The following is a 25,959-nucleotide window of genomic DNA, read 5'->3' on the forward strand; positions in this document are numbered from 1 at the left end:
CTCTCCTCTCTCTCCTTCGTTTGCCACCCTTGTTGCCGACATAAAACAAATGTTCCCTGCTCCAAACCCATCTTTTTTCTACCTCTGGGCGTTTCACTAATTCATCAATATGCAATTAGTGTATGTTCTATAGCGAAATGTGACATCACCTAGGTCTGTCGAGGAGACAGCTGGTGTCGGTTGTTGATATGTATTCTATTCGTCCGGTAGCAGCCGCGCGCGGTGCTGTCCAAAGCGCTGCAGCATTCGGCCCCTCCCCTCCCCAGTAGACGGTAGCCAGGCAGCTACACAGAGAGAGACACGTGACCCGCTCGCTGTCTCTGCCTTCTGACCGTCTGTGGCAGAGCGCTGCAGGGAGGAAGATTGCGACGTTTGCAGTGTCTCCCTCACCATAATCACAGGATTTTACCTCTACTCTGTTTTATCTTACTTTGTTTCGTTATCTGAGGATCGAATAGGGGGAAGAGCCAAGGTACAGGACCATGCGTTGACTTATTTTCCATCGTTATGAAGGTGTTGCTGAGTTTTAGAACATAGAAGAGAAGAGAGTGAAGCCAACTCTTTTCTCGGTCTCTGATGATCAGTGATGCAGTGATTCAGAGTTTGCTAAAATAGTGTGAGGTTGAGGGGTTTTAGTGTGGATGATCTGTTGCGGTAGTTTGAGTCGAAGAACACTGCATGGTGATGCTATTTGGTGGGTAGCCTAATTAATATTGAATGTGCTGTACATAACAAGAGATTAGAATCCAATACTTCGGTAAGGAAAAATATGATTTAGGTGATGATTTGGGAAGGTCCTGGACATGCATGATCGGATTCTAGATGCAGGTTAACGATACCTAGTTTGATGTATGATTTAATTTCTCTCTGATATGCTGAGCTGCTAGACGGGCAACGGAACAGCTGTTGAAAACTTAGCCAAATGCACTTTAGTCGTTTTGAACTGTGTCATCAATAGATTGTATTTAATTGTTAGAAAGATTGTGGGGATGTTGGCAAGTGCTTAATACAAACAGGTTTACATGCTCATTTTGTTTGCTGTAGAAGGTGCGAATTTCTAGAAAAGTATGTAATGTGTTGCGATAGACAGTGGAATGGGACCCGTTGGAATCTCATGTTGATCTTCATGGCATTCTAGAATTCTATTATGGTACATTTGGCTTGATATGGTTTGAATCTCTGTAACTATTTTTCAGTCCTCCGTCTATTATGGCTTGTCTAACAAACGGGGTAGCTTATTTGGATGGTTTAATTTTAGGTTTGAATGAAAGGCCACTTTCTGTCTGGCCCGTCTAGACCTGGGTTCAAATGCATGCGTATTTAAGGATTTGTATCTTAAATAGACCTACTTATTTTCTTTGTATTTGAGTATTTTAAAATAATGTGTCCGAATTCAATTACTTATATTTGAAGTATTTGATCGGTTTTCAAATAATTTCTCATAATACTAGGCTATTTGAAACTATTTTCAGATAGCCTGCTTGTTCCAATTACATTTCAAATACCCATATTACTAAACAGACGTAGGTTCAAATACATGGAGTATTTAAATATTTATATTTGAAAATACACTTGTCTGTATATTTCGGCATATTCAAATACATGCCAATCCATTTCCAAAATCATTTCAATATTAAATTATGCGCTTGTCATAGTTCTGTTGGAGTCCGAGTTAAAAGGTAGATGAAATAATGAGGAAACCGACAAACAAGATTCTAGCAGTTAATTGATATACATGATTCTCTGGAATTGCAGAAATACTTCTCTACACAACCTTTACAATTCCGATCCACTTATGGAATGACAGAGTTCATGGAAAGTGCTCTGTCTAATTCTGACGTAAAACTGTGAGAGCTGGTTACTACCAGCGGATTGTGGATGATGCTGCTTTTGATGGGGAACATTTTGTGAGGCATAAAACAGGCTACCCTCACCTGTGAAGACATATTAGGGTTGATAGAGGGAAAGATGACTAAACACAATGAACTGTCCATTCTTATTTTTCTTTTCTCTTTTACAGATCATCTTCTCATTATGTTATAAGCCGAAGCTTTCTGGATCAGAGACTGGCCTTGGGGGGAGGGGGGAGGGGGGACAATTGGCTTGTTTGGTGCCCAACGCTTATCAATCAGCCAATTACAACCATTCTGTTTTGGAGGGGTCTTTTCAGCACCCGTTTTGGAGGATGCAGGGTGAGAAGCCAAAAGCAATGATTCCGGATGCTGGCTACATCTTCTTGGGGTGAATAAGAGGCTTATCGATGGCATTTCAACAGGAGTAGAACTGGCTGGTGCGCTCTAGCTGCCTCTCACCGACCGAAAGTAGCCTTTATACATGTTCCAAAACTAAGAGATATAGAATAACAAATGGTTATTTGATTTCTGAATCACCATCAACTGTTTTTGGAAGAAATTCTGGATCATAAAACAAAGGAAATCGTCTGACCGACTAAAAAATAATTAAGACTGAGGAGTTCGGATTTAGGGGCGACAGAGAAGTGGACTAATACACAACGATTATATTTTTTTCCGGCAGACTATTGTAGTTTGCTGGTAGGGTATGACAACGACATAATTGGTTAAGGTTTACAATGTGTCATTTCATATTCACAATTCTTAGTGGTCAGTACGTGTATTACATCATACTCAGCCCTAACTTCTAGCTTGATAAAATAAAATCCCGTCTGAATTAGCGGTATTGTAGCCTATCTAGGCCTAAAGAACAATTTGGCCACATCATGGTTATTGCAATGCGGCATGGAGCCCATCTAATATGGGTATGCCTTCTCGTCTGCTGTATGGTAGACATGGGGGCCTCTATGGAGTTTACAGGTGCAGAGGGCCAGTGGGCCAGGTTTCCAATGTGGAATGCATGTTGCGAGAGTGAAATGAGCTTCAACATGAAAACCAAGAGTTCCCATGGGCTGTTAGTGTACTTCGATGACGAGGGATTCTGTGACTTTTTAGAACTCCTAATACACAACGGTAAACTCAGTCTTCGATTCTCCATCTTCTGCGCTGAGCCTGCAATGGTTCTAACCAACACCATGGTGAACGACAGCCAGTGGCACACGGTGACAATAAAGAGAAACTTTAAAAACACGACGCTAATGGTGGACAAAGAAGTGAAATGGGTCGAAGTGAAGTCGAAAAGAAAGGATATGACTGTCTTCAGCTACCTGTTCCTTGGGGGAATACCGCCGGAATTACGCTCTGTGGCTTTACGGTTAACGCTGGCTGCTGTCAAGGACCAGGTGCCTTTTACCGGATGGATAACGGACGTAAAGGTCAACAAGACAGAGTCGGCTCTCCTAAACAGCGCGGGGGTAATTAACGACCTCTGTGGTGCGGCGGCCAACATGTGTTTAAACGGAGGGGTCTGTAATGTCATTAACCACGAACCCAAGTGTGACTGCTCGCAGACTGGATACCAGGGCAAGGACTGCAGCGACGGTAAGATATCTGGATTCCCTTTTGGACCGTTGCCTGGCTTAGGCCTACTAACAATACTCTACAGTTCCCATTTATCTAAACAACAACACAACATGATCTTTGATAGTTTTCCAACATTTAGAGAGGTTGGCTAATAATAATCTTACAGTTTACAGCAAATGCACGTCATCCCTTCCTCTATACGAGGCCAACAGACCTATACGGCTGTAGGCCCTAACTAATAATTCAATAATTCACAGTGCAAAATACGTTCATCATTATACAACTCTTTTTTAACATATGTCGTCATAGTTGTTTCTAAGGTTGTTAATGAGTGGTTGTGCTCCTGCAAGGGCTCATTAGCCCAGCATGCAGGTGTTCCTCATTCTCTAAAGTGTCTTGCCTCTACCTGGAAAAGGTCACCAGGGGAATGGTTGACCTATGAAGTTGTTTCATCTCCAATGACTTTAGCGCCTTCTGAATGTTTCAAGTCATAAACAGTAATACGCATTTAGAAGAAGATGAAGGACATGAAATGCACATATATGAATAATATATGCAGTACCTATATGCAGTACATTGTGCATTGCATAATATAATGTAGCCAAGACTTCAGACCTTGCTAAGTATGCTACCTGTACTTGATCTACTGTTTGTTGATGAGTGATTACAATAGCATTATCTAAGCATTATAAATTAAGTAGTTTTATGAAATATGAAATATACAAGAAACCTTTTCTTGGTGACATTTTGCTTGATTTTAAGGTTAGAATTTCAGAGAAGAAAGTGGAGTTCATACATTGTTCAGTTGCTTTTGTGGCTGAATCTTGGCCTATAGATGTTGGTGCAATGCTGGACCAGATTGTCCTGTGATTTGAAGGCAGACGTTGGAAATGTGAATAGTTTTACTGTTTGGAACTGCTCTATTTTTCTATTGTAATTTCCTTCTTACACTTTGTTAGCTTTGTTGATGAAGTATATAGACCATATTAGCTTTAAGATACATCCCAAATTGAACCCTATTCCCTACATAGTGCACTACTTATGACCACGGCCCATAGGGATACACACTTAGGGCTTTATTTTAACAACTCTAACACAATTGTAAATGTTAGCGCTGGCGGTAGCGTTATAGGTTCAGGGGTGTGTCAGCTATTTTCACAACCAAAATTATGGGCGTAGTAGCTGGCAGTGGAGCAAAAAGGCTGGGTTTTGATGAATAAACAAGTTGTGGGTGTGTCAAGGCTTGGCTCCTATATGGCCAATCAGAACATGCGCCATTGCTAAATATGTGATAGCTTCAAGTTGTGTATTTACGGTCATGTATTGTGTTGTCATCAACTCCAATTCGAATGTCAGTCCATCATAGCCTAGTTTGTTAAATAGCCCGCCTCATATGTACAATTATGTTGAACATGTTTACAGTCAACATCATTCTAATTGCATTGCTTTAATATGGAAATACATTGTTAAACATAGGCTATAGCATTTACAGTGATATAGGGGCTAGGCCTAATCTAAATTGTAGTCGCGACATGGACATGACAAAGATAGTCAATGAGCAAGATTAAATTGGTAGGCTATAGGCTAATCAATAGGCTAATCAATTTCTAATTAAAATGAAACAACTTGTTTTAAAAAGGTAATGTTTAAATACAGTTCCAGGCACCATAATTGCACTCCATGGTCTTATAATACAGACAAGGCAACAGACTATGGAGGGTTTTACACATATTCAAACTTTTCACAGGAGCTGGATACCATGGTACAGACAAAGGGGTAATGTCCACTCACCATTATACTGCTCACACATGTAATGTTTTATAAATATCTTGGAACCATCTTACAGATCATAGTTGCACTTCTCCAGAAATAACAGCCAAAATTGCATTTGAGCCATATATGTTTTCATGATGGTGAATCTTTCTAACAAGTTTATTTTTGAATCAAATTAAACAAAAAACAATCAATCTGTTTTTTCAACCAACACCAATAGTTCTAAATAGGATCGGGTCAGAAGCATGATGTCATAAATCGCACCTCTAATTCCATGAGCCTAAGGCACTATGTGCTCATGTAGGCCTAAGGGCTCTATGGCAGGAGGCAAGGTTGGTTGTCCTATTCACTGAAGATAGTTTATTAAATAGTATACATTAACCCTACAATAGGCCTAGTTACAACAAACATGTAGCCTTTCTAGTTTTTTGTTGTTGGCTTCAACATGGATATATTAGTCTACACAAATTGAATTTGTATTTCGAAAATGCACTGCATCTTGGAGTCATGAACACCTGCATCTTGGAGTCATGAACACCTGCATCTTGGAGCCATGAACACCTGCATCTTGGAGCCATGAACACCTGCATCTTGGAGTAATGGACATCTGCATCTTGGAGCCATGAACACCTGCATCTAGGAGCGATGGACATCTGCATCTTGGAGCCATGAACACCTGCATCTTGGAGCCATGAACACCTGCATCTTGGAGTGATGGACATCTGCATCTTGGAGCCATGAACACCTGCATCTTGGAGTGATGGACATCTGCATCTTGGAGCCATGGACAATTGGACCTTGCCTAACCGTTATAATAAGTGACTTTGCCACGTGAAAGGTAAACAAACGAGCAGGCAAATAGCCTAAGCTACAAGCAGATTCAGTATCCAAGGACAGCAATTGGTTTGACAGTTAGGTCCAACAGATGAACGTGGAAGATACCAATTTTTTACAAAATGATAAAGTAAAAACAATAAGCAGTCTATTGTAATAACTTGATGTTCCTAAACATACTTCCTACAGTCACTGACACCTTCCATTCAAGCTGCATGGAAAAAAATTATGTCCAAAATAAAGAAAAAACAGGAATGTCTGTTGACTGTTTTACTGTTCGTTAGATTTTAATAAAACATTGGTTATAGGCTACTCATTAGACTACTGTGCGCCTCCGCTGGCAAAATCGCTGCCATAATCAATTGTGAGCCTTAAATATCAGCAGTAGCGCTGCTTGAAATTTTCACACATTTTTAAGGCCACACCTCAAAAATTATTCTCACAGCAGATACTATGTTCAATTGGTGGTACTTATTCTGGGGGTTTGAACAGAAATATAAAACTGACTCCTGGAGGAGTGAAGGAGTGAAGGAGTGCAGCCTGAGAGGAAAATCACCCCAGATGAGAGCAGTCTCTTACAGGGTGGAAACTCAAATAGGAACCATCTCTCATGAGCTCCCTTGGTTTGGGGTGTGGGGGCAGTTTATGCACCCTTTTTGATATAGACAATTTAGTACATTTCATTGTCTTGTGCATTTAGCTCCAGCTTAACCAACATGATCTCATTAGAATATGTCTGGAATAGCAGTCACAAGTTGGGAACCCAAATAGGAACCCACTCTCAGGTGCTACTTAGGAACACTCCTCCATTGGTTTTGGGGGATGGTTTATACTGATACACCCATGATGGTGATGCAGTCTACAGTAGACAGTTTCATATATACACTGCTCAAAAAAATAAAGGGAACACTTAAACAACACAATGTAACTCCAAGTCAATCACACTTCTGTGAAATCAAACTGTCCACTTAGGAAGCAACACTGATTGACAATAAATTTCACATGCTGTTGTGCAAATGGAATAGACAACAGGTGGAAATTATAGGCAAATAGCAATACACCCCCAATAAAGGAGTGGTTCTGCAGCTGGGGACCACAGACCACTTCTCAGTTCCTATGCTTCCTGGCTGATGTTTTGGTCACTTTTGAATGCTGGCGGTGCTTTCACTCTAGTGGTAGCATGAGACGGAGTCTACAACCCACACAAGTGGCTCAGGTAGTGCAGCTCATCCAGAATGGCACATCAATGCGAGCTGTGGCAAGAAGGTTTGCTGTGTCTGTCAGCATAGTGTCCAGAGCATGGAGGCGCTACCAGGAGACAGGCCAGTACATCAGGAGACGTGGAGGAGGCCGTAGGAGGGCAACAACCCAGCAGCAGGACCGCTACCTCCGCCTTTGTGCAAGGAGGAGCAGGAGGAGCACTGCCAGAGCCCTGCAAAATGACCTCCAGCAGGCCACAAATGTGCATGTGTCTGCTCAAACGGTCAGAAACAGACTCCATGAGGGTGGTATGAGGGCCCGACGTCCACAGGCGGGGGTTGTGCTTACAGCCCAACACCGTGCAGGACGTTTGGCATTTGCCAGAGAACACCAAGATTGGCAAATTCGCTACTGGCGCCCTGTGCTCTTCACAGATGAAAGCAGGTTCACACTGAGCACGTGACAGACGTGACAGAGTCTGGAGACGCCGTGGAGAACGTTCTGCTGCCTGCAACATCCTCCAGCATGACCGGTTTGGCGGTGGGTCAGTCATGGTGTAGGGTGGCATTTCTTTGGGGGGCCGCACAGCCCTCCATGTGCTTGCCAGAGGTAGCCTGACTGCCATTAGGTACTGAGATGAGATCCTCAGACCCCTTGTGAGACCATATGCTGGTGCGGTTGGCCCTGGGTTCTTCCTAATGCAAGACAATGCTAGACCTCATGTGGCTGGAGTGTGTCAGCAGTTCCTGCAAGAGGAAGGCATTGATGCTATGGACTGGCCCGCCCGTTCCCCAGACCTGAATCCAATTGAGCACATCTGGGACATCATGTCTCGCTCCATCCACCAATGCCACGTTGCACCACAGACTGTCCAGGAGTTGGCGGATGCTTTAGTCCAGGTCTGGGAGGAGATCCCTCAGGAGACCATCTGCCACCTCATCAGGAGCATGCCCAGGCATTGTAGGGAGGTCATACAGGCACGTGGAGGCCACACACACTACTGAGCCTCATTTTGACTTGTTTTAAGGACATTACATCAAAGTTGGATCAGCCTGTAGTGTGGTTTTCCACTTTAATTTTGAGTGTGACTCCAAATCCAGACCTCCATGGGTTGATAAATTGGATTTCCATTGATTATTTTTGTGTGATTTTGTTGTCAGCATATTCAACTATGTAAAGAAAAAAGTATTTAATAAGATTATTTCTTTCATTCAGATCTAGGATGTGTTGTTTAAGTGTTCCCTTTATTTTTTTGAGCAGTATATATACATAGAATTACAATAATCTAATTCAAGTTCATTGGTCGTGTAAACAGATTTGCAGGTGTTGTAGCAGGTGCAGTGAAATACTAGCTCCAACAGGGCAGTAGAATGTCTTATGTTACTAGCTCCAACAGGGCAGTAGAATGTCTTATGTTACTTGCTCCAACAGGGCAGTAGAACGTCTTGTGCTACTAGCTCCAACAGGGCAGTAGAATGTCTTGTGTTACTTGCTCCAGCAGGGCAGTGGAATATATTGTATTTCCAGCTCCAACAGGGCAGTAGAATATCTTGTATGTCCAACTCCAACAGGGCAGTAGAATGTCTTATGTTACCAGCTCCAACAGGGCAGTAGAATGTCTTGTGTTACCAGCTCCAACAAGGCAGTAGAATGTCTTATGTTACCAGCTCCAACAGGGCAGTAGAATGTATTGTGTTACTAGGTCCAACAGGGCAGTAGAATGTCTTATGTTACCAGCTCCAACAGGGCAGTAGAATGTCTTGTGTTACTAGCTCCAACAGTGCAGTAGAATGTCTTATGTTACTAGCTCCAACAGCGCAGTAGAATGTCTTATATTACTAGCTCCAACAGGGCAGTAGAATGTCTTATGTTACCAGCTACAGCAGGGCAGTAGAATATCTTGTATTTCCAGCTCCAACAGGGCAGTAGAATATCTTGTATTTCCAGCTCCAACAGGGCAGTAGAATGTCTCACAAATACAATGAAAATACACACATAAACAAAATATTTAAAAAAATAACCATCCAATGTAGGTATATTAGATTGAGCATGTGTCATAATCCAGAATATGAATACATGGTGTGTATAGACAGTATAGAACGTGTCAGAATCCAGAATATAAATACATGGTGTGTATAGACAGAATAAAATGTGTCAGAATCCAGAATATAAATACATGTTGTGTATAGACAGTATAGAATGTGTCAGAATCCAGAATATGAATACATGGTGTGTATAGACAGTATAGAATGTGTCAGAATCCCTGATTGGCAGATGAATGGCAACCCTGATTAGAACCACCTGCAGCTCATCAGTAGTTCTTTGCAAATGCTGTTTTGAATGAAATAAAGTTGTACCTACACACAGAAGAAGGCTGTAAAGCCAAAACGTCTGGTATACACTATCCCTGATGCAGTAAAAACATTACAACATTGAATAATGAAGGGAGCTTTAGGTGTCATATTTTTGAGTGTGAACACATTACACCACTTTGTTTGGCTCTATGTTCTTATGTAGAGCAGGGAGGGAGGCAGCCATGATCCATTCTCACTGTATTCTCACTGTGTTCTTACTGATTCTCACTGCATTCTCACTGTATTCTTACTGTGTTCTCACTGATATTCACTGTGTTCTCACTGTATTCTGTATTCTCATGATTCATATCCCCTCGTCAGGATTATTATTTGCCCAAGATCTGACATGCAGGATGCCAGGAAACCATAGCACCACACACACACCAAAAACGTACATGCACACACACACACACAAAAATAACTGCACACCACGCACACACACACACACACACACACACACACACACACACACACACACACACACACACACACACACAGACTCACACACAAGTCATATGATTAACCTGTGGCAGAGATATGCTAGCCATTTACCTTGGCGGGCCTTATTTCCAATCCTGACAGTCTTATATGAACTCCACTAAAGAAAGTCAACCATCTTAATGACTAAGACTGAGGGAACGTCCCCATATGACAGTGCCCCAGACAGGCTCAGCTGTCTTGCTGTCTACATTTGGTTGCACATTATTTGGTGAGTCCCCTTACAAATGGTCTACAGATGCTCAAAAGAGAAAACTATCAACAAACCATCAACTGCAACTTTGTTGATGTTCTCAGGCATTTCATCAGGTATGGTAAAGACTAGAGGTCGACCGATTATCATTTTTCAACGCCGATACCGTTACCGATTATTGGATGGTCAAAAACCGGTACCGATTAATCGGCCTATTTTTATTTTATTTTATTTGTAATAATGACAATTACAAGAATACTGAATGAACACTTATTTTAACTTAATATAATACATCAATAAAATCAATTTAGCCTCAAATAAATAATGAAACATGTTCAATTTGGTTTAAATAATGCAAAAACAAAGTGTTGGAAAAGAAAGTAAAAGTGCATTATGTGCCATGTAAAAAAGCTAACGTTTAAGTTCCTTTGCTCAGAACATGAGAACATATGAAAGCTGGTGGTTCCTTTTAAAATGAGTCTTCAATATTCCCAGGTAAGAAGTTTTAGGTTGTAGTTATTATAGGAATTATAGGACTATTTCTCTCTATACGATTTGTATTTCATATACCTTTGACTATTGGATGTTCTTATAGGCACTTTAGTATTGCCAGTGTAACAGTATACCTTCCGTCCCTCTCCTCGCTCCTACCTGGGCTCAAACCAGGAACACATCAACAACAGCCACCCTCGAAGCATCGTTACCCATGCAGAGCAAGGGGAACAACCACTCCCAAGTCTCAGAGCGAGTGACGTTTGAAACGCTATTAGCGCACATCCGAAACGCTATTAGCGCGCACACAGAAACACGAGCCTTAGGTCATTAATATGGTCGAATCCGGAAACTATCACGTTTATTCTTTTAGTGAAAAACGGAACCGTTCCGTATTTTATCTAACGGGTGGCATCCATAAGTGTAAATATTCCTGTTACATTGCACAACCTTCAATGTTGTGTCATAATTACATACAATTCTGGCAAATTAGTTCGCAACGAGCCAGGCGGCCCAAACTGTTGCATATACCCTGACTCTGCGTGCAATGAACGGAAGAGAAGTGACACAATTTCACCTGGTTAATATTGCCTGCTAACCTGGATTTCTTTTAGCTAAATATGCAGGTTTAAAAATATATACTCCTGTGTATTGATTTTAAGAAAGGCATTGATGTTTATGGTTAGGTACAGTCGTGCAATGATTGTGCTTTTTTCGCAAATGCGCTTTTGTTAAATCATCCCCCGTTTGGTGAAGTTGGCTGTCTTTGTTAGGAAGAAATAGTATTCACACAGTTCGCAACGAGCCAGGCGGCCCAAACTGCTGCATATACCCTGACTCTGTTGCAGAGGTGACAAATTTTCCCTAGTTAAAATAAATTAATGTTAGCAGGCAATATTATCTAAATATGCAGGTTTAAAAATATATACTTGTGTATTGATTTTAAGAAAGATATTGATGTTTATGGTTAGGTACAAGTTGGAGCAACGACAGTCCTTTTTCGCGAATGTGCACCGCATCGATTATATGCAACGCAGGACAGGCTAGATAAACTAGTAATATCATCAACCATGTGTAGTTAACTTGTGATTATGATTGATTGATTGATTGTTTTTTATAAGATAAGTTTAATGCTAGCTAGCAACTTACGTTGGCTTCTTACTGCATTCGCGTAACAGGCCGGCTCCTCATGGAGTGCAATGTAAAGCAGGTGGTTAGAGCGTTGGACTAGTTAACCGTAAGGTTGCAAGATTGAATCCCCAAGCTGACAAGGTAAAAATCTGTCGTTTTGCCCCTGAACAAGGCAGTTAACCCACCATTCCTAGGCCGTCCTTAACTGACTTGCCTAGTTAGAAAAAACAAACAAAAAAAAACAAATCGGCAAATCGGTGGCCAAAAATACCGATTACCGATTGTTATGAAACTTGAAATCGGCCCTAATTAATCGGCCATTCCGATTAATCGGTCGACCTCTAGTACAGACTGGCCTTCCAGTGCTACAGTAGCAGAGGCAACTAGACATGACAGTTGAGTAGCAGAGGAGATCTGGTAAGAACATCACCATAAGAAGATCAATGGATGTTTGATGTGGTCTTATCTGATATAGTGGTATTTCCTTTTACAAATGTCTCCCTGGCTAATTAAAGGTTAAATACAATTTGATAGGTTTGTCTGACATACAGTACCTGTCAAAAGTTTGGACACACCTACTCATTCAAGGGTATTTCTTTATTTTTACTATTTTCTACATTGTACAATAATAGTGAAGACATCAAAACTACAAAATAACACATATGGAATCAGTGGTGATGGTGGTGGTGTTGGTGATGATTGTGGTGATGGTATGTGATACTTCATTGTATACTATAGGCAGATACTTCATTGTATTGACATTTCAAGGATAGCACAAGCCAATACTACTCTGACTGGCTGAAAAACATTCACAGATTTCGTGACTTTTTGCAATCGTGCACAAACCATTGACATTTCATAGGAGAAATACTGATAATCTGCCATGTCATGTTAACATAATGCAACCTGTTTTAAGGAGGCCTCCAACATGTTACGCCGCAATTAAGTATTTTCTCTGAAGTGATTCATTCTGATAGAATGCTGTGGTTTGGGTTTTATTTTTTGAGCAGCATGGCGGCGAATGTGGTAACCCAATTCTGTCCAACCTAGGTGTGGTGATGTACTTCCCTACAGTGAAGAGAGGAGTTGGAGACAGTAGTGAGGAGAGAAGGCAATGAGAGGGAAGAGAGGAGAGGAGAAGCACAGGGATATGAGAGGAGAGGAGAGAGGGAACAGTAAAAATAAGTTGGAAGGGGGGGGAGTGACATCTCAAAGAAGCTGTCTGGAACTATATTTAGTCCATGTGACTTTGGCAGAAAAGTAGTTGGCTTTCAACAAATTGTCAAAATGAATAACGCTATAAAAATACTGTAATTAACAAAGGTGTATGTGGTAAACATGATGTCAAAGAGCCAAACACCTGTCAAGATAATTATGGTGGCGGGAAATGTACAGTACCAGTCAACAGTTTAGACATAACTACATCGCAGAATAATAGTGAAGACATCAAAACTATGAAATAACACGTATGGAATCGTGTAGTAAGCAAAAAAGTGTTAAACAAATCAAAATATATTTAAAATGTTAGATTCTTCAAAGTAGCCACCCTTTGCCTTTATGACAGCTTTGCACACTTGGTATTCTCTAAACCAGCCTCACTTGGAATGCTTTTCCAACAGTCTTGAAGGAGTTCCAAAATATGCTGAGCACTTGTTGGCTGCTTGTCTCTCTGCGGTCCAACTCATAACAAACCATCTCAATTGAGTTGAGGTCGGATGATTGTGGAGCCCAGGTCATCTGATGCAGCATTCCATCACTCTCCTTCTTCGTCAAATAGCACTTAAACAGCCCGGAGGTGTTAGGTCATTGTCCTGTTGAAAAACAAATTATTGTCCCACTAAGCGCAAACCATATGAGATGGCGTTTCGCTGCAGAATGCTGTGGTACAGTGGCTTGCTATTCACCCCCCTTGGCATTTTTCCTATTTTGTTGCCTTACAACCTGGAATTAAAATGGATTTTTGGGGGTTTGTATCATTTGATTTACACAACATGCCTACCACTTTGAAGATGCAAAATATTTTTTCTTGTGAAACAAACAAGAAATAAGACAAAAAAACAGAAAACCTGAGCCTGTGTAACTATTCACCCTCCCTCCAAGTCAATACTTTGTAGAGCCACCTTTTGCAGCAATTACAGCTGCAAGTCTCTTGGGGTATGTCTCTATAAGCTTGGCACGTCTAGCCACTGGGAGTTTTGCCCATTCTTCAAAGCAAAACTGCTCCAGCTCCTTCAAGTTGGATGGGTTCTGCTTGTGTACAGCAATCTTTAAGTTATACCACAGATTCTCAATTGGATTGAGGTCTGGGCTTTGACTAGGCCATTCCAAGACATGTAAATGTTTCCCCTTAAACCACTCAAGTGTTGCTTTAGCAGTATGCCTAGGGTCATTGTCCTGCTGGAAGGTGAACCGCCGTCCCAGTCTCAATTCTCTGGAAGACTGAAACAGGTTTCCCTCAAGAATTTCCCTGTATTTAGCGACATCCATCATTCCAACACCATGCTTCACTGTGTGGATGGTGTTCTCGCGGTGATGAGAGGTGTTGGGTTTGCGCAAGACATAGTGTTTTCCTTGATGGCCAAAACGCTACATTTTAGTCTCATCTGACCAGAGTACCTTCTTCCATATGTTTGGGGAGTTTCCCACATGCCTTTTGGCGAACACCAAACATGTTTGCTTATTTTTTTCTGGCCACTCTTGCTTAAAGCCCAGCTCTGTGGAGTGAACGGCTTAAAGTGGTCATATGGACAGATACTCCAATCTCCACTGAGGAGCTTTGCAGCTTCTTCAGGGTTATCTTTGGTCTCTTTGTTGCCTCGCTGATTAATGACCTCATTGCCTGGTCTGTGAGTTTTGGTGGGTGGCCCTCTCCTGGCAGGTTTGTTGTGGTGCCATATTCTTTCCATTTTTTAATAATGGATTTAATCATACTCCGTGGGATGTTCAAAGTTTCTGATATTTTTTTATAACCCAATCCTGAACTGTACTTCTCCACAACTTTGTCCATGACCTGTTGGAGAGCTCCTTGGTCTTCATAGTGCCGCTTGCTTGGTCGTGCCCCTTGCTTAGTGGTGTTGCCTTTCGGAACAGGTGTATATGTACTGAGATCATGTGACACTTAGATTGCACACAGGTGGATTTTATTTAACTAATTATGTGACTTCTGAAGGTAATTGGTTGCACCAGATCTTATTTAGGGGCTTCATAGCATAGGGGGTGAATGCATATGTACACACCACTATTCCGTTTTGAATAAAAAATTATAATTTTAAACATGTTATTTTTTTCATTCCACTTCACAAATTTGGACTATTTCATGTATGTCCATTACATAAAATCCAAATAAAATCAATTTAAATGACAGGGTATACAAAAGTATTCACCCAAGGGGGTGAATACTTTTGCTAGGCACTGTAAACATGTTGGTTAAGTGTGCCTTGAATTCTAAACAATGTCACCACCAAAACACCATCACACCTCCTCCTCCATGCTTCACGGTAGGAACCACACATGCCGAGATCATCTGTTCACCTACCCTGCATCTCATAAAGACTTGGCGGTTGGAAACAAAAATCTCAAATTTGGATTCATCAGACCAAAGGACAGATTTCCACTGGTCAATTGTCCATTGCTCGTGTTTCTTGTCCCAAGAAAGTGTCTTCTTCTCATTGGTATCCTTTAGTAGTGGTTTCTTTGCAGAAAATCGACCATGGAGGCCTGATTCACGCAGTCTCCTCTGAACAGTTGATGTTGAAAATAGTCTGTTACTTGAACTCTGGAGCATTTATTTGGGCTGCAATTTCTGAGGCTGGTAACTATGATGTAGTGTCTGCAGCAGAGGTAACTCTGGGTCTTCCTTTCTTGTGGCTGTCCTCATGACAGCCAGTTTCATCATAGAGCTTGATGGTTTTTGCGACAGCACAAGAGGAAACTTTCAAAGTTCTTGAAATATTCTGCATTGACTGACCTTCCTGTCTTAAAGTAATCATGGTGTGTCCTTTCTCTTTGCTTATTTGAGATGTTCTTGGCATAATACGGACTTTATCTTTTACCAAATGGCACTATCTTCTGTATACCACCCATACCTTATCACAACACAACTAATTGGCTCAAATGCATTAAGGACAGAAATTCCACAAATTCACTTTTAACAAGGCACACCTGTTAATTGAAATGTATTCCAGGTGACTACCTCATGAAGCTGGCTGAGAGAATGCCAAGAGTGTGCAAGCTGTAATTAAGGAAAATGGTGGCCACTTTGAAGAATCTCAAACATAAAATATAGTTTTATTTGTTTAACACTTTTTTGGTCACTACATGATTCCATATCTGTTATTTCATAGTTTTGATGTCTTCACTATTATTCTACAATGTAAAATCAGTAGGGGTGTCCAAACTTTTGACTGGTACTATATATGCTAACTTGACATTTAAAGCTATATGTGCGAAAATGCTCTGTGAGTAACTGTAATTTCCTCTTATTCTCCATACATCACACTGTCATATGTTTATATAGCTTTTATTTAAACAGACCTATTTTTTCAAGGGAAACCTTCTCCTGATATGCATGTATTATTGTAGTGGATTGCATTATAAGGAAATAGAGATACTGTGTATACACATACCCCTGCTTCCCCGCAATCTGTATCATGTAATGTAACAGAGACAATGTCAGCCTAATGGTACATCGTGGTATTAGGTGATGTATAGCAGCCTAGCATGGGTTATTATTACGCTTCTTGTTGGTTTAGAGATGCCTTTTTGGAAGATGAGGTGGGAAATGTTTAGTGATTTAGTGATGCATTAGAATTGTATTGCAAAGGTGTTGTTGACTGACTTTTGACATCCTGCCTTTTGAAATGGCACTGTTTGCTAAACAGAGATTTTACTTTTAGCTAAACATAAATTAAACTGTTAGCTATAGACAAATTATATTATTAGCTAAACATAGATGGTACTATTAGCTAAACATAAATGATACTGTTAACTAAACAGAGAGATGATACTGTTATCTAAACTGAGATGACATTGTTAGCTATGGAGAGATGATACTGTTAGCTAAACAGAGATGATACTGTTAGCTATAGGGAGATGATATTGTTAGCTAAACAGAGATGATATTGTTAGCTAAATAGATATGATACTTTGAGCTAAACAGAGATGATATTGTTATCTATTGAGAGATGATACTGTTAGCTAAACAGAGATGATACTATTAGCTATAGAGATATTATACTATTACATAAACAGAGTTGATACTGTTAGCTAAACATATATGATACCATTAGCTATAGGGAAATGATATTGTTAGCTAAACATAGATGATATTGTTAGCTAAATAGAGATGATACTTTGAGCTAAATAGAGATGATACAGTTAGCTATATGGAGATGATAATGTAAGCTATAAAGAGATGATACTGTTAGCTATAGAGATTAGTGGTCGAGCGATTAATCGGCATGTCTGAACAATTAGGACCAATTTCAAGTTTTCATAACAATCGGTAATAACAATCGGCCTTTTTGGATGCCGATCATGGCCGATTACATAGCAATCCCCAAGGAGACTGTGTGGCAGCCTAACCACCTGTTACACAAGTGCAGCTTCAAAAGGACCTTGTGTCTGCAAGGAGCCAAGGTAAGTTGCTAGCTAGCATTAAATGTATCTTATAAAAAACCAATCAGTCTTCACATAATCACTAGTTAACTACACATGGTTGATGATATTACTAGGTTAACTAGCTTGTTCTGCGTTGCATATAACCAATGCGGTGCCTGTTAATTTATCATCGAATCACAGCCTACTTCAACTTCGCCAAACGAGTGATGATTGAACAAAAGCACATTTGTGGAAAATGCGCAATTGTTGCATAAATGTACCTAACAATAAACATCAATGCTTTTCTTAAAATTGATACACAAGTATATATTTTTTAAACCTGCATATGTAGTTAAAATAAATTCATGTTAGCAGGCAATATTAACTTGGGAAATTGTGTCACTTCTCTTGCGTTCAGTGCAAGCAGAGTCAGGGTATATGCAGCAGTTTGGGCCGCCTGGCTCATTGCGAACTGTGTGAAGACCATTTCTTCCTAACAAAGACCGTAATTAATTTGCCAGAATTTAGATAAGTATGACGTACCATTGGAGGTTGTGGAATGTAACAGCAATATTTAGACTTAGGGTTGCCATAGACTTAGGGTTGCCACCCGTTCGATAAAATACGGAATGGTTCCGTATTTCACTGAAAGAATAAACATTTTGTTTTCGAATTTATAGTTTCCGGATATGACCATATTAATGACCAAAGGCTCGTATTTCTGTGTGTTTATTATGTTATAATTATTTACAGTATATGATTTGATATTTGACAGAGCAGTCTGACTGAGCGGTGGTAGGCAGCAGCAGGCTCGTAAGCATTCATTCAAAGAGCACTTTACTGCGTTTGTCAGCAGCTCTTAGCAATGCTTGAAGCACAGCGCTGTTTATGACTTCAAGCCTATCAACTCCCGAGATTAGGCTGGCAATACTAAAGTGCCTATAAAAACATCCAATAGTCAAAGGTATATAAAATACAAATGGTATAAAGAGAAATAGTCCTGTAGCCTCTCTGGGCTATGTGGGACGCTACCGTCCCACCTGCAGGACACAGCCAGTGAAATAGCAGGGCGGCAAATTCAAAACAGCAAAAATCTCATAATTGAAATTTCTCAAACATGCTACTATTTTACACCATTTTAAAGATACACTTCTCCTTAATCGAACCATATTGTCCGATTTCAAAAAGGCTTTACGGCGAAAGCAAAATATTAGATTATGTTAGGACAGTGCCTAAAAAATTAAAGCCACACAGCCATTTTCCAAGCAAGGACAGGCGTCACAAAAACCAGAAATACAGCTAAAATTAAGCACTAACCTTTGATGATCATCAGATGGCACTCATAGGACTTCATGTTACACAATACATGTATGTTTTGTTCGATAAAGTTCATATTTATATCCAAAAACCCCATTTTACATTGGCCCGTAAATGTTCAGAAATGCTTTTCCTCTGAAAACTTCTGGTGAATGAGCACATCAATTTATAGGAATACTCATCATAAACGTTGATAAAATATTAAACTGTTATTCAAAGAATTATAGATAAACATCTCCTTAATGCAACCGCTGTGACAGATTTCAAAAAAGCTTTACGGGGAAAGCACACTTTGCAATAATCTGAGTACTGCGCTCAGAAAACAACAGCAGGCAGTACAGATACCCGCCATTTTGGAGTCATCTAAAATCATAAATAGCATTATAAATATTCACTTACCTTTGATGATCTTCATCAGAATACACTCCTAGGAATCTCAGGTCCACAATAAATGTTGTTTTGTTCGATAAAGTCCATCATTTATGTCCTCTTTGTTAGCGCGTTCAGTAAGCTACTCCAAATGTAGGAAGCGCGCCGAAATTTCACGACGAAAAGTCAAAATAAGTTATATTTATGTTCGTAGAAACATGTCAAACGATGTATAGCATCAATCTTTAGGGCCTTTTTAACATAGAAGTTCAATAATATTCCAACCGGACGATTCAAATGTCTTCAAAAATGTAATTGAACACAGCTACCTCTCACGTGAATGCGCGCAATTGAGGCCAACTTTCTTTGTTCGCTCTCTGTTCACCATAGAAGCCTCAAACAACTTTCTAAAGACTGTTGACATCTAGTGGAAGCCTTAGGAAGTGCAAAATGAACCCTAAGTCACTGTATACTGAATAGGCCCAGTTTTGAAATACTACAAACCACTTCCTGGTTGGATTTTTTCTCAGGTTTTTGCCTGCTATATGAGTTCTGTTATACTCACAGACATCATTCAAACAGTTTTAGAAACTTTATCCATCTATCCAAATCTACTAATAATATGCATATCCTACGTTCTAAGCCCGAGTAGTAGGCAGTTTATTTTGGTCACGTCATTCATCCGAATTTCCGAATACTGCCCCGTCACTAAAAAGTTAAGTCCTATAATAACTACAACCTAAAACTTCTTAACTGGGAATATTGAAGACTCATGTTAAAAGGAACCACCAGCTTTCATATGTTCCCATGTTCTGAGCAAGGCACTTAAACGTTAGCTTTTTTACATGGCACATATTGCACTTTTACTTTCTTCTCCAACACTGTGTTTTTGCATATTTAAATCAAATTGAACATGTTTCATTATTTATTTGAGACTAAAAAGATTTTATTTATGTATTATATTAAGGTAAAATAAAAGTGTTCATTGTTCCTTCAGTATTGTTGTAATTGTCATTATTACAAATATATATATAAAAATTGTCCGATTAATCAGTATCGGCTTTTTTGGATTCTCCAATAATCGGTATCGGTATCGGTGTTGAAAAATCATAATCGGTCGACCTCTAATAGAGATATGAGACTGTTAGCTATAGACAGATGATCCTGTTATCTATAGAGAGATCATACTTTTAGCTATAGAGAGATTATACTGTTAGCTATAGATAGATGATAGTGTTAGCTATAGAGAGATGATACTGTTAGCTATAGAGAGATTATACTGTTAGCTGTAGAGAGATGATACAGTGAGCTAAAGAGAGATGATACTGCTAGCTATAGAGAGATGATACTGTTAGCTATAGAGAGATGGCACTGTTAGCTATAGAGAGATGATACTGTTAGCTATAGAGAGATGATACTGTTAGCTGAAGAGACCTGTTGGCAAATGGGGGTTCTCAATGTGCACTGTGAACTGAAAAATACATCTAAATGTACTGATTTAAATTTAGACTTGGTTTTCATCCAAACCTCTTGCATTGATGGATTCAATCTATTTTATTAGCCAGTTGGGGCTGAAAAGGAGAGTAAAAAGGAGGGATAGACTGTCTGGACAAATGTTTCTTGGCCACACAGAGACTATTATCGTTCATTACGCTGCTAGCTATCATCAAAGAATCCAATCCAAGTTAAGCCGTAATATGATAATGTTTTTTTTTTTCGGGCAGAATGTTCTCGCCATTTATTACAGAATGAGGCTTTAAATCACTTTTATTTATAGGTAGAGCTATGACTGAGGGCAAAGGAATTTTATCCTGGATTCTGAACTGATAAGCTGCGTTACACCATTGTTTCACTGTAAATAAACCTTTTAGGATATTTAAAAGTTTTGTATTGACAGATATAGATCAGAATATGAGATGCGGATATAAAGGAGACGGATACAGGAGAGAAAGTGTGTGGCGGAACGGAGGATTGAGCCACAGCCTCCAGGGGCAGCCCCATTGTATACCTAGACTTGGCAGAACAGTCTATGACTAGGATGGCTGGAGTCTTTGAACATTTTTAGGGCCTTCCTCTGTAGTGCCTTGAGGTCGGAGGCCGAGCAGTTGACATACAAGGCAGTTATGCTACCAGTCAGGATGCTCTCGATGCTACAGCTGTAGAATGGATCAGTTTGAATTCCACAATATACTGACTAACAGTGAAGTCTGCCTTCTGCTGTACTTTATGCTTCTAACAAGAGTACACTGGAGATCTCTTCCTTGTATGTTAACAGTACAGAAAAAAACATTGTCTCCACAATTGGTTTGTATTTAGAAAACACACATTTGTAGGGAAGAGTGGGGTAAGTTTGTACACCCTTTATTTCTAGGAAACCAAACACAAAATGTATCATTTGAGCAAATATTTAGGAAGAAGTCATCATTCCCTGTAGTCTCTGAAAGAAGAAACTGCACGGAAAAAGAGGTAAGCAAGTTATGTCCAAAAAACTGATTTTTACTAAGTCAAATTCATTTCTTGTGTGAGGTTTCATGATGCTTGTATCTAAACCAAAGTGGATAATTTTAAGATGGTTTATATACATCAGGTTGGGTCTCTATAAGCTTCAATATGAGGTCCTAAATCTATCATGAAAGTTTGGGCTAATATAGTAAAAATGTTTGCCTTGGGGTAAGTTGAGCCAATGGCAAGTTGAGCTAATGTATTTGTTTTGCTGGGATATGAGGTAACAACAGGGCTTGGCCTATGTTAAAAATGTTTTTTAAAAAGTACAACATGTTTGTTAGGAGTTAAGCCTGTGTTAAAAGATGCTTAAAATTATTAAAAGACAAAAAACAATAGTAATTGTGTTGAATTGTGTTTGGAAAATAAAGATACTGTAGTAGTAATGTTTACCTTACCCTGTTCCATAACCGGTGTAAGTTGTGCCAAGGGTCATAGACAATCGATCAATAATAAAATAATGCTCTTAGCAAAAATGTTTATCTTTAATGTACAATCAGTAGAATCTATGAGAATAGAAAGGTTCAGATTTTTTGTGAAACATCACAGCACAGTTGAAAAATATATGGCAAATATAAACTAGATGGGGTTCAGAGATAGATGGAAGGGATTGAGGGTAGGTGAAGCATGGGACTAAAAACAAACAAAAGATAACTATTGTAACATATACTGTCAGTAAAACGTATAAAGTATGTATATGCTGGAAGTAGAAGCCTAAGTGTTGTTGTCCATTAGTTTACTCCAATTAGGGGAGGGATGGTATGGTCAGGGGAAAATAATTAAGGAAAATATATAAAAGAAGAAAAAAATATATATACAGTGCATTCGGAAAGTATATATCCGTAATATTAAAGCTGATCTACCCCCTAAAAATAAATAAATAAATACATTGAGCCAAGATACCACTTTCTTTGGACAAGCTATGTTTACATTAATTCTGATTATTTCAGGGATACACAATATTAGGAAATATACGTAAATATCTTTGTTAGAAATAATGCTATTGAAACGGCCGTCGAAAGGAGTAGACTAAGGCGCAGCGTGGTGAGTGCTAATCATTAACTTTTAATAGAACACTTTCAACTAAACAAGAAAACGAACAACAGCTAAACAGTTCTGTCAGGAACATGAACTAAACAGAAAGTAACCACCCACAAAACCCAAAGGAAAACAGGCTGCCTAAGTATGGCTCCCAATCAGAGACAACGAAATACAGCTGTCCCAAAACAAAGAAATACAAAACATAGAAAAAAGGACATAGAATGCCCACCCTAGTCACACCCTGGCCTAACCAAAATAGAGAATAAAACCCTCTCTATGGCCAGGGCGTGAGAGCTATACTTCCCTTGACGGAGTGATGCTGAAAGTAAAACATGGCTCAACTTACCCCACTCTCCCCTACCTTTTGGTTAAATACTTTAAAACCTTTTCTGTTTTTCTATTATTTTGATCAGAGGAAACGATTACAGGATCTAGCTAAACTGCTTCACACAAACACACACACACACACACACACACACACACACACACACACACACACACACACACACAAATCCCTTTTGTTTAGTCGGTCAACGAAACAATTATTTAAATGCACTGGTCTGTATCCTTCCCGAACGATAAGTTCTCAAATTTAGCCCTTTCATTGTTTATTGGAGAAATCACATGAATGGACTATATCTACGTCCAAAATGGCACACTACTATTCCCTTCATAGCGCCCTGATTTTGACCTGGGCCCATAGGGTATCTGGTCAAAAGTAGTGCACTTTGTAGGGAATAGGGTGTCATTTGGGATGGATCCTAGAACTGCACAAATCCATATTCCATCATAATGAAGCAGAATCGTTGTGTTTCACATTGTACTTTTTCACGTCATTAAACAGGTGAACGTAGGACACAACAAGATCAACAACAACAACATCAACATCAAACAACATCCCACTATTGTATTGTTTCTGCATCTCTAATAGCACCTTATTCCCTTCATAGTGCACTACTTTTGACCAGGGCTAATAGGACTCTGGTTAAAAGTAGTGCACTATATTGGGATTAGGGTGCCATTTGGGATGCATTGTCTGTGTGCCACTGGGTCATTCCTACTATTTGGTGCCTTTTGGACCTTTTGGAGAGAAAAAATGTATATATACGTATATATATAGTGCATTCGGAAAGTATTCAGACCTTTTGACTTTTTCCACATTTTGTTACGTTTCAGCCTTATTCTAAAAATGATTCAATCGTTTTTTTCCCATTATCAATATACACACAATACCGCATAATGCAAAAGCAAAAACTGGTTTTTAGAAATGTCTGCAAATGTATATATATATATATATATATAAAAAAATGAAATATCACATTTACATAAGTATTCAGATCCTTTACTCTGTACTTTGTTGAAGCACCTTTGGCAACAATTACAGCCTCAATTCTTCTTTGGTATGACACTAAAAGCTTGGCACACTTGTATTTGGAGAGTTTCTCACATTCTTCTCTGCAGATCCTTTCAAACTCTTATCAGGTTGGATGGGGAGCATCGCTGCACAGCTATTTTCAGGTCTTTCTAGAGATGTTTGATCGAGTTCAAGCTCTGGCTGGAGCCTAAATTAGCCATAGCTCTGTGATTGAGCAAGATTTTATCTTCACTATCAAATATATTTTAACATTTAGAAATCTGGTTCATTTTCTCTATAGTTCAGCCTAACAGGGTGGAGATGTATCCAATCATTAAGTGATGCTAAATGAGCTGATAGATATTGTGTCAGTCTGTCCCTGTGGATCTGAAAGTGTCATTATGTCTGTCTAGAAGCTGCTTCCTGCTGGTCCCTCCACTCAAACACGACCAGATTATCACTTTACCACTATACTGCCTTTCCCCTCTCTCTCTCTTTATCTCTTTCTGTTCATCTTCTCTCTCTCTCTCCCTCCCTCCCCCTCTCTGTCTCCCTCCCACCTGCTCTATCATCTCTCATCATCCTTTCTCTTACATTCTCTGTCTTTCTCTCTGGGAGATATACAGTGTATCCATCCCACAGACTACAGGATATTGGATTCAAATGATGAGAGGGATTTTCCCTGAGGGTTTCCCCCACTTGTTTTATTAAATACAACTGCTCTTGACTGTCAGAGAGAGAGACTATATTTATGTTTATTTATTTTGTCTTTTGTACTTTTAACTATTGGCACATCATTACAACACTGTATATAGACATTATATGACCTTTGAAATGTCTTTATTCTTTTTGAGATTTTGTGAGTGTCATGTTTACTGTAAATTTTGTATTGTTTATTTCACTTTTGTTTATTATCTATTTCACTTGCTTTTGGGCTCCCGAGTTGCACAGCCGGTCTAAGGCACTGCATCTCATTGCTAGAGGCGTCACTACAGACCCTGGTTCGCTTCCAGATTGTATCACAACTGGTTGTGTTTGGGAGTCCCATAGGGCGGCGCACAATTGTCCCAGCATTGTCCGAGTTAGGGTTGGGTAGGCTGTCATTGTAAATAAGAATTAGTTCTTAAAACTTGCTATGGCAATGTAAACATGTTTCCCATGCCAACAAAGCCCCTTAAATTGAAGAGAGAGAGATTGCGAGAGAGAGAGAGAGATTGCGAGAGAGAGAGATTGAGAGAGAGAGAGAGAGAGAGAGAGAGAGAGAGAGAGAGAGAGAGAGAATAATAACAACAACTACAATACAACCGAGGCGAAAGCATTAAAAATGCTGTTGGTTGCTAATCTGCTTCTTTACTGTAGATGGCACTATGTGCTCTTTTCATTGGATGGGTCGCAATCTTTCAAAGGACTTTTGATCCAGGTGGACAGGGGTGGTCTGCCAGTCACTGTGACGACAACCCAACTTGGGATGGGGGTAGGTTTTAGCGGGTGGAATAGTGGAGAACCATTGGGGGTTTACTCAGTAACAGTGCAAATATCATGGTACAGCTATATGGAAACTCATCATGGCACTTTAATGGGAAATTTGTAAACATACAGTATATTTTGATGAATTGAATTGAAACTTGTTTCTCATTATGGTAAATAGTGAAATAAGTATAGCCAGTTATAATTGCAGATAAGTGCAGATAATAAGAAAAGAGATAGAATAGAATATCTACTGTTTACAGGAAACTCATCTTTAGATGAAGTTATGTGGAAAAAGGACTGGGGGAAATATACTTCTCCCATGGGCAAAGAAACTCAAAAGGGGGGATGATATTAATTAACAATACTTTCAATCTGAATGTGAAACTGTCCAAACAGGTC

At 39.6% G+C, this 25,959-nt stretch overlaps 1 protein-coding gene across 17 annotated transcripts in view; it reads left to right on the top strand.

The window, feature by feature from the left end:
- The first annotated feature begins 335 nt into the window (after positions 1 to 335).
- LOC115152808 (neurexin-1a) overlaps positions 336 to 25,959 on the top strand; it is a 758,004-nt gene continuing 732,380 nt past the window's right edge. For all 17 annotated transcript variants that reach the window (XM_029697621.1, XM_029697623.1, XM_029697634.1 and 14 more), the window contains exons 1-2: positions 336 to 472; positions 2,021 to 3,452. In XM_029697621.1, the coding sequence (XP_029553481.1) occupies positions 2,738 to 3,452 (715 nt within the window). In that variant the 5' untranslated portion in view covers positions 336 to 472; positions 2,021 to 2,737. The remainder of the gene's footprint in view (positions 473 to 2,020; positions 3,453 to 25,959) is intronic.

This window comes from Salmo trutta, chromosome 18, assembly GCF_901001165.1.
Source record: "Salmo trutta chromosome 18, fSalTru1.1, whole genome shotgun sequence".
In the NCBI taxonomy this organism is placed as follows: Eukaryota; Metazoa; Chordata; class Actinopteri; order Salmoniformes; family Salmonidae; genus Salmo; species Salmo trutta.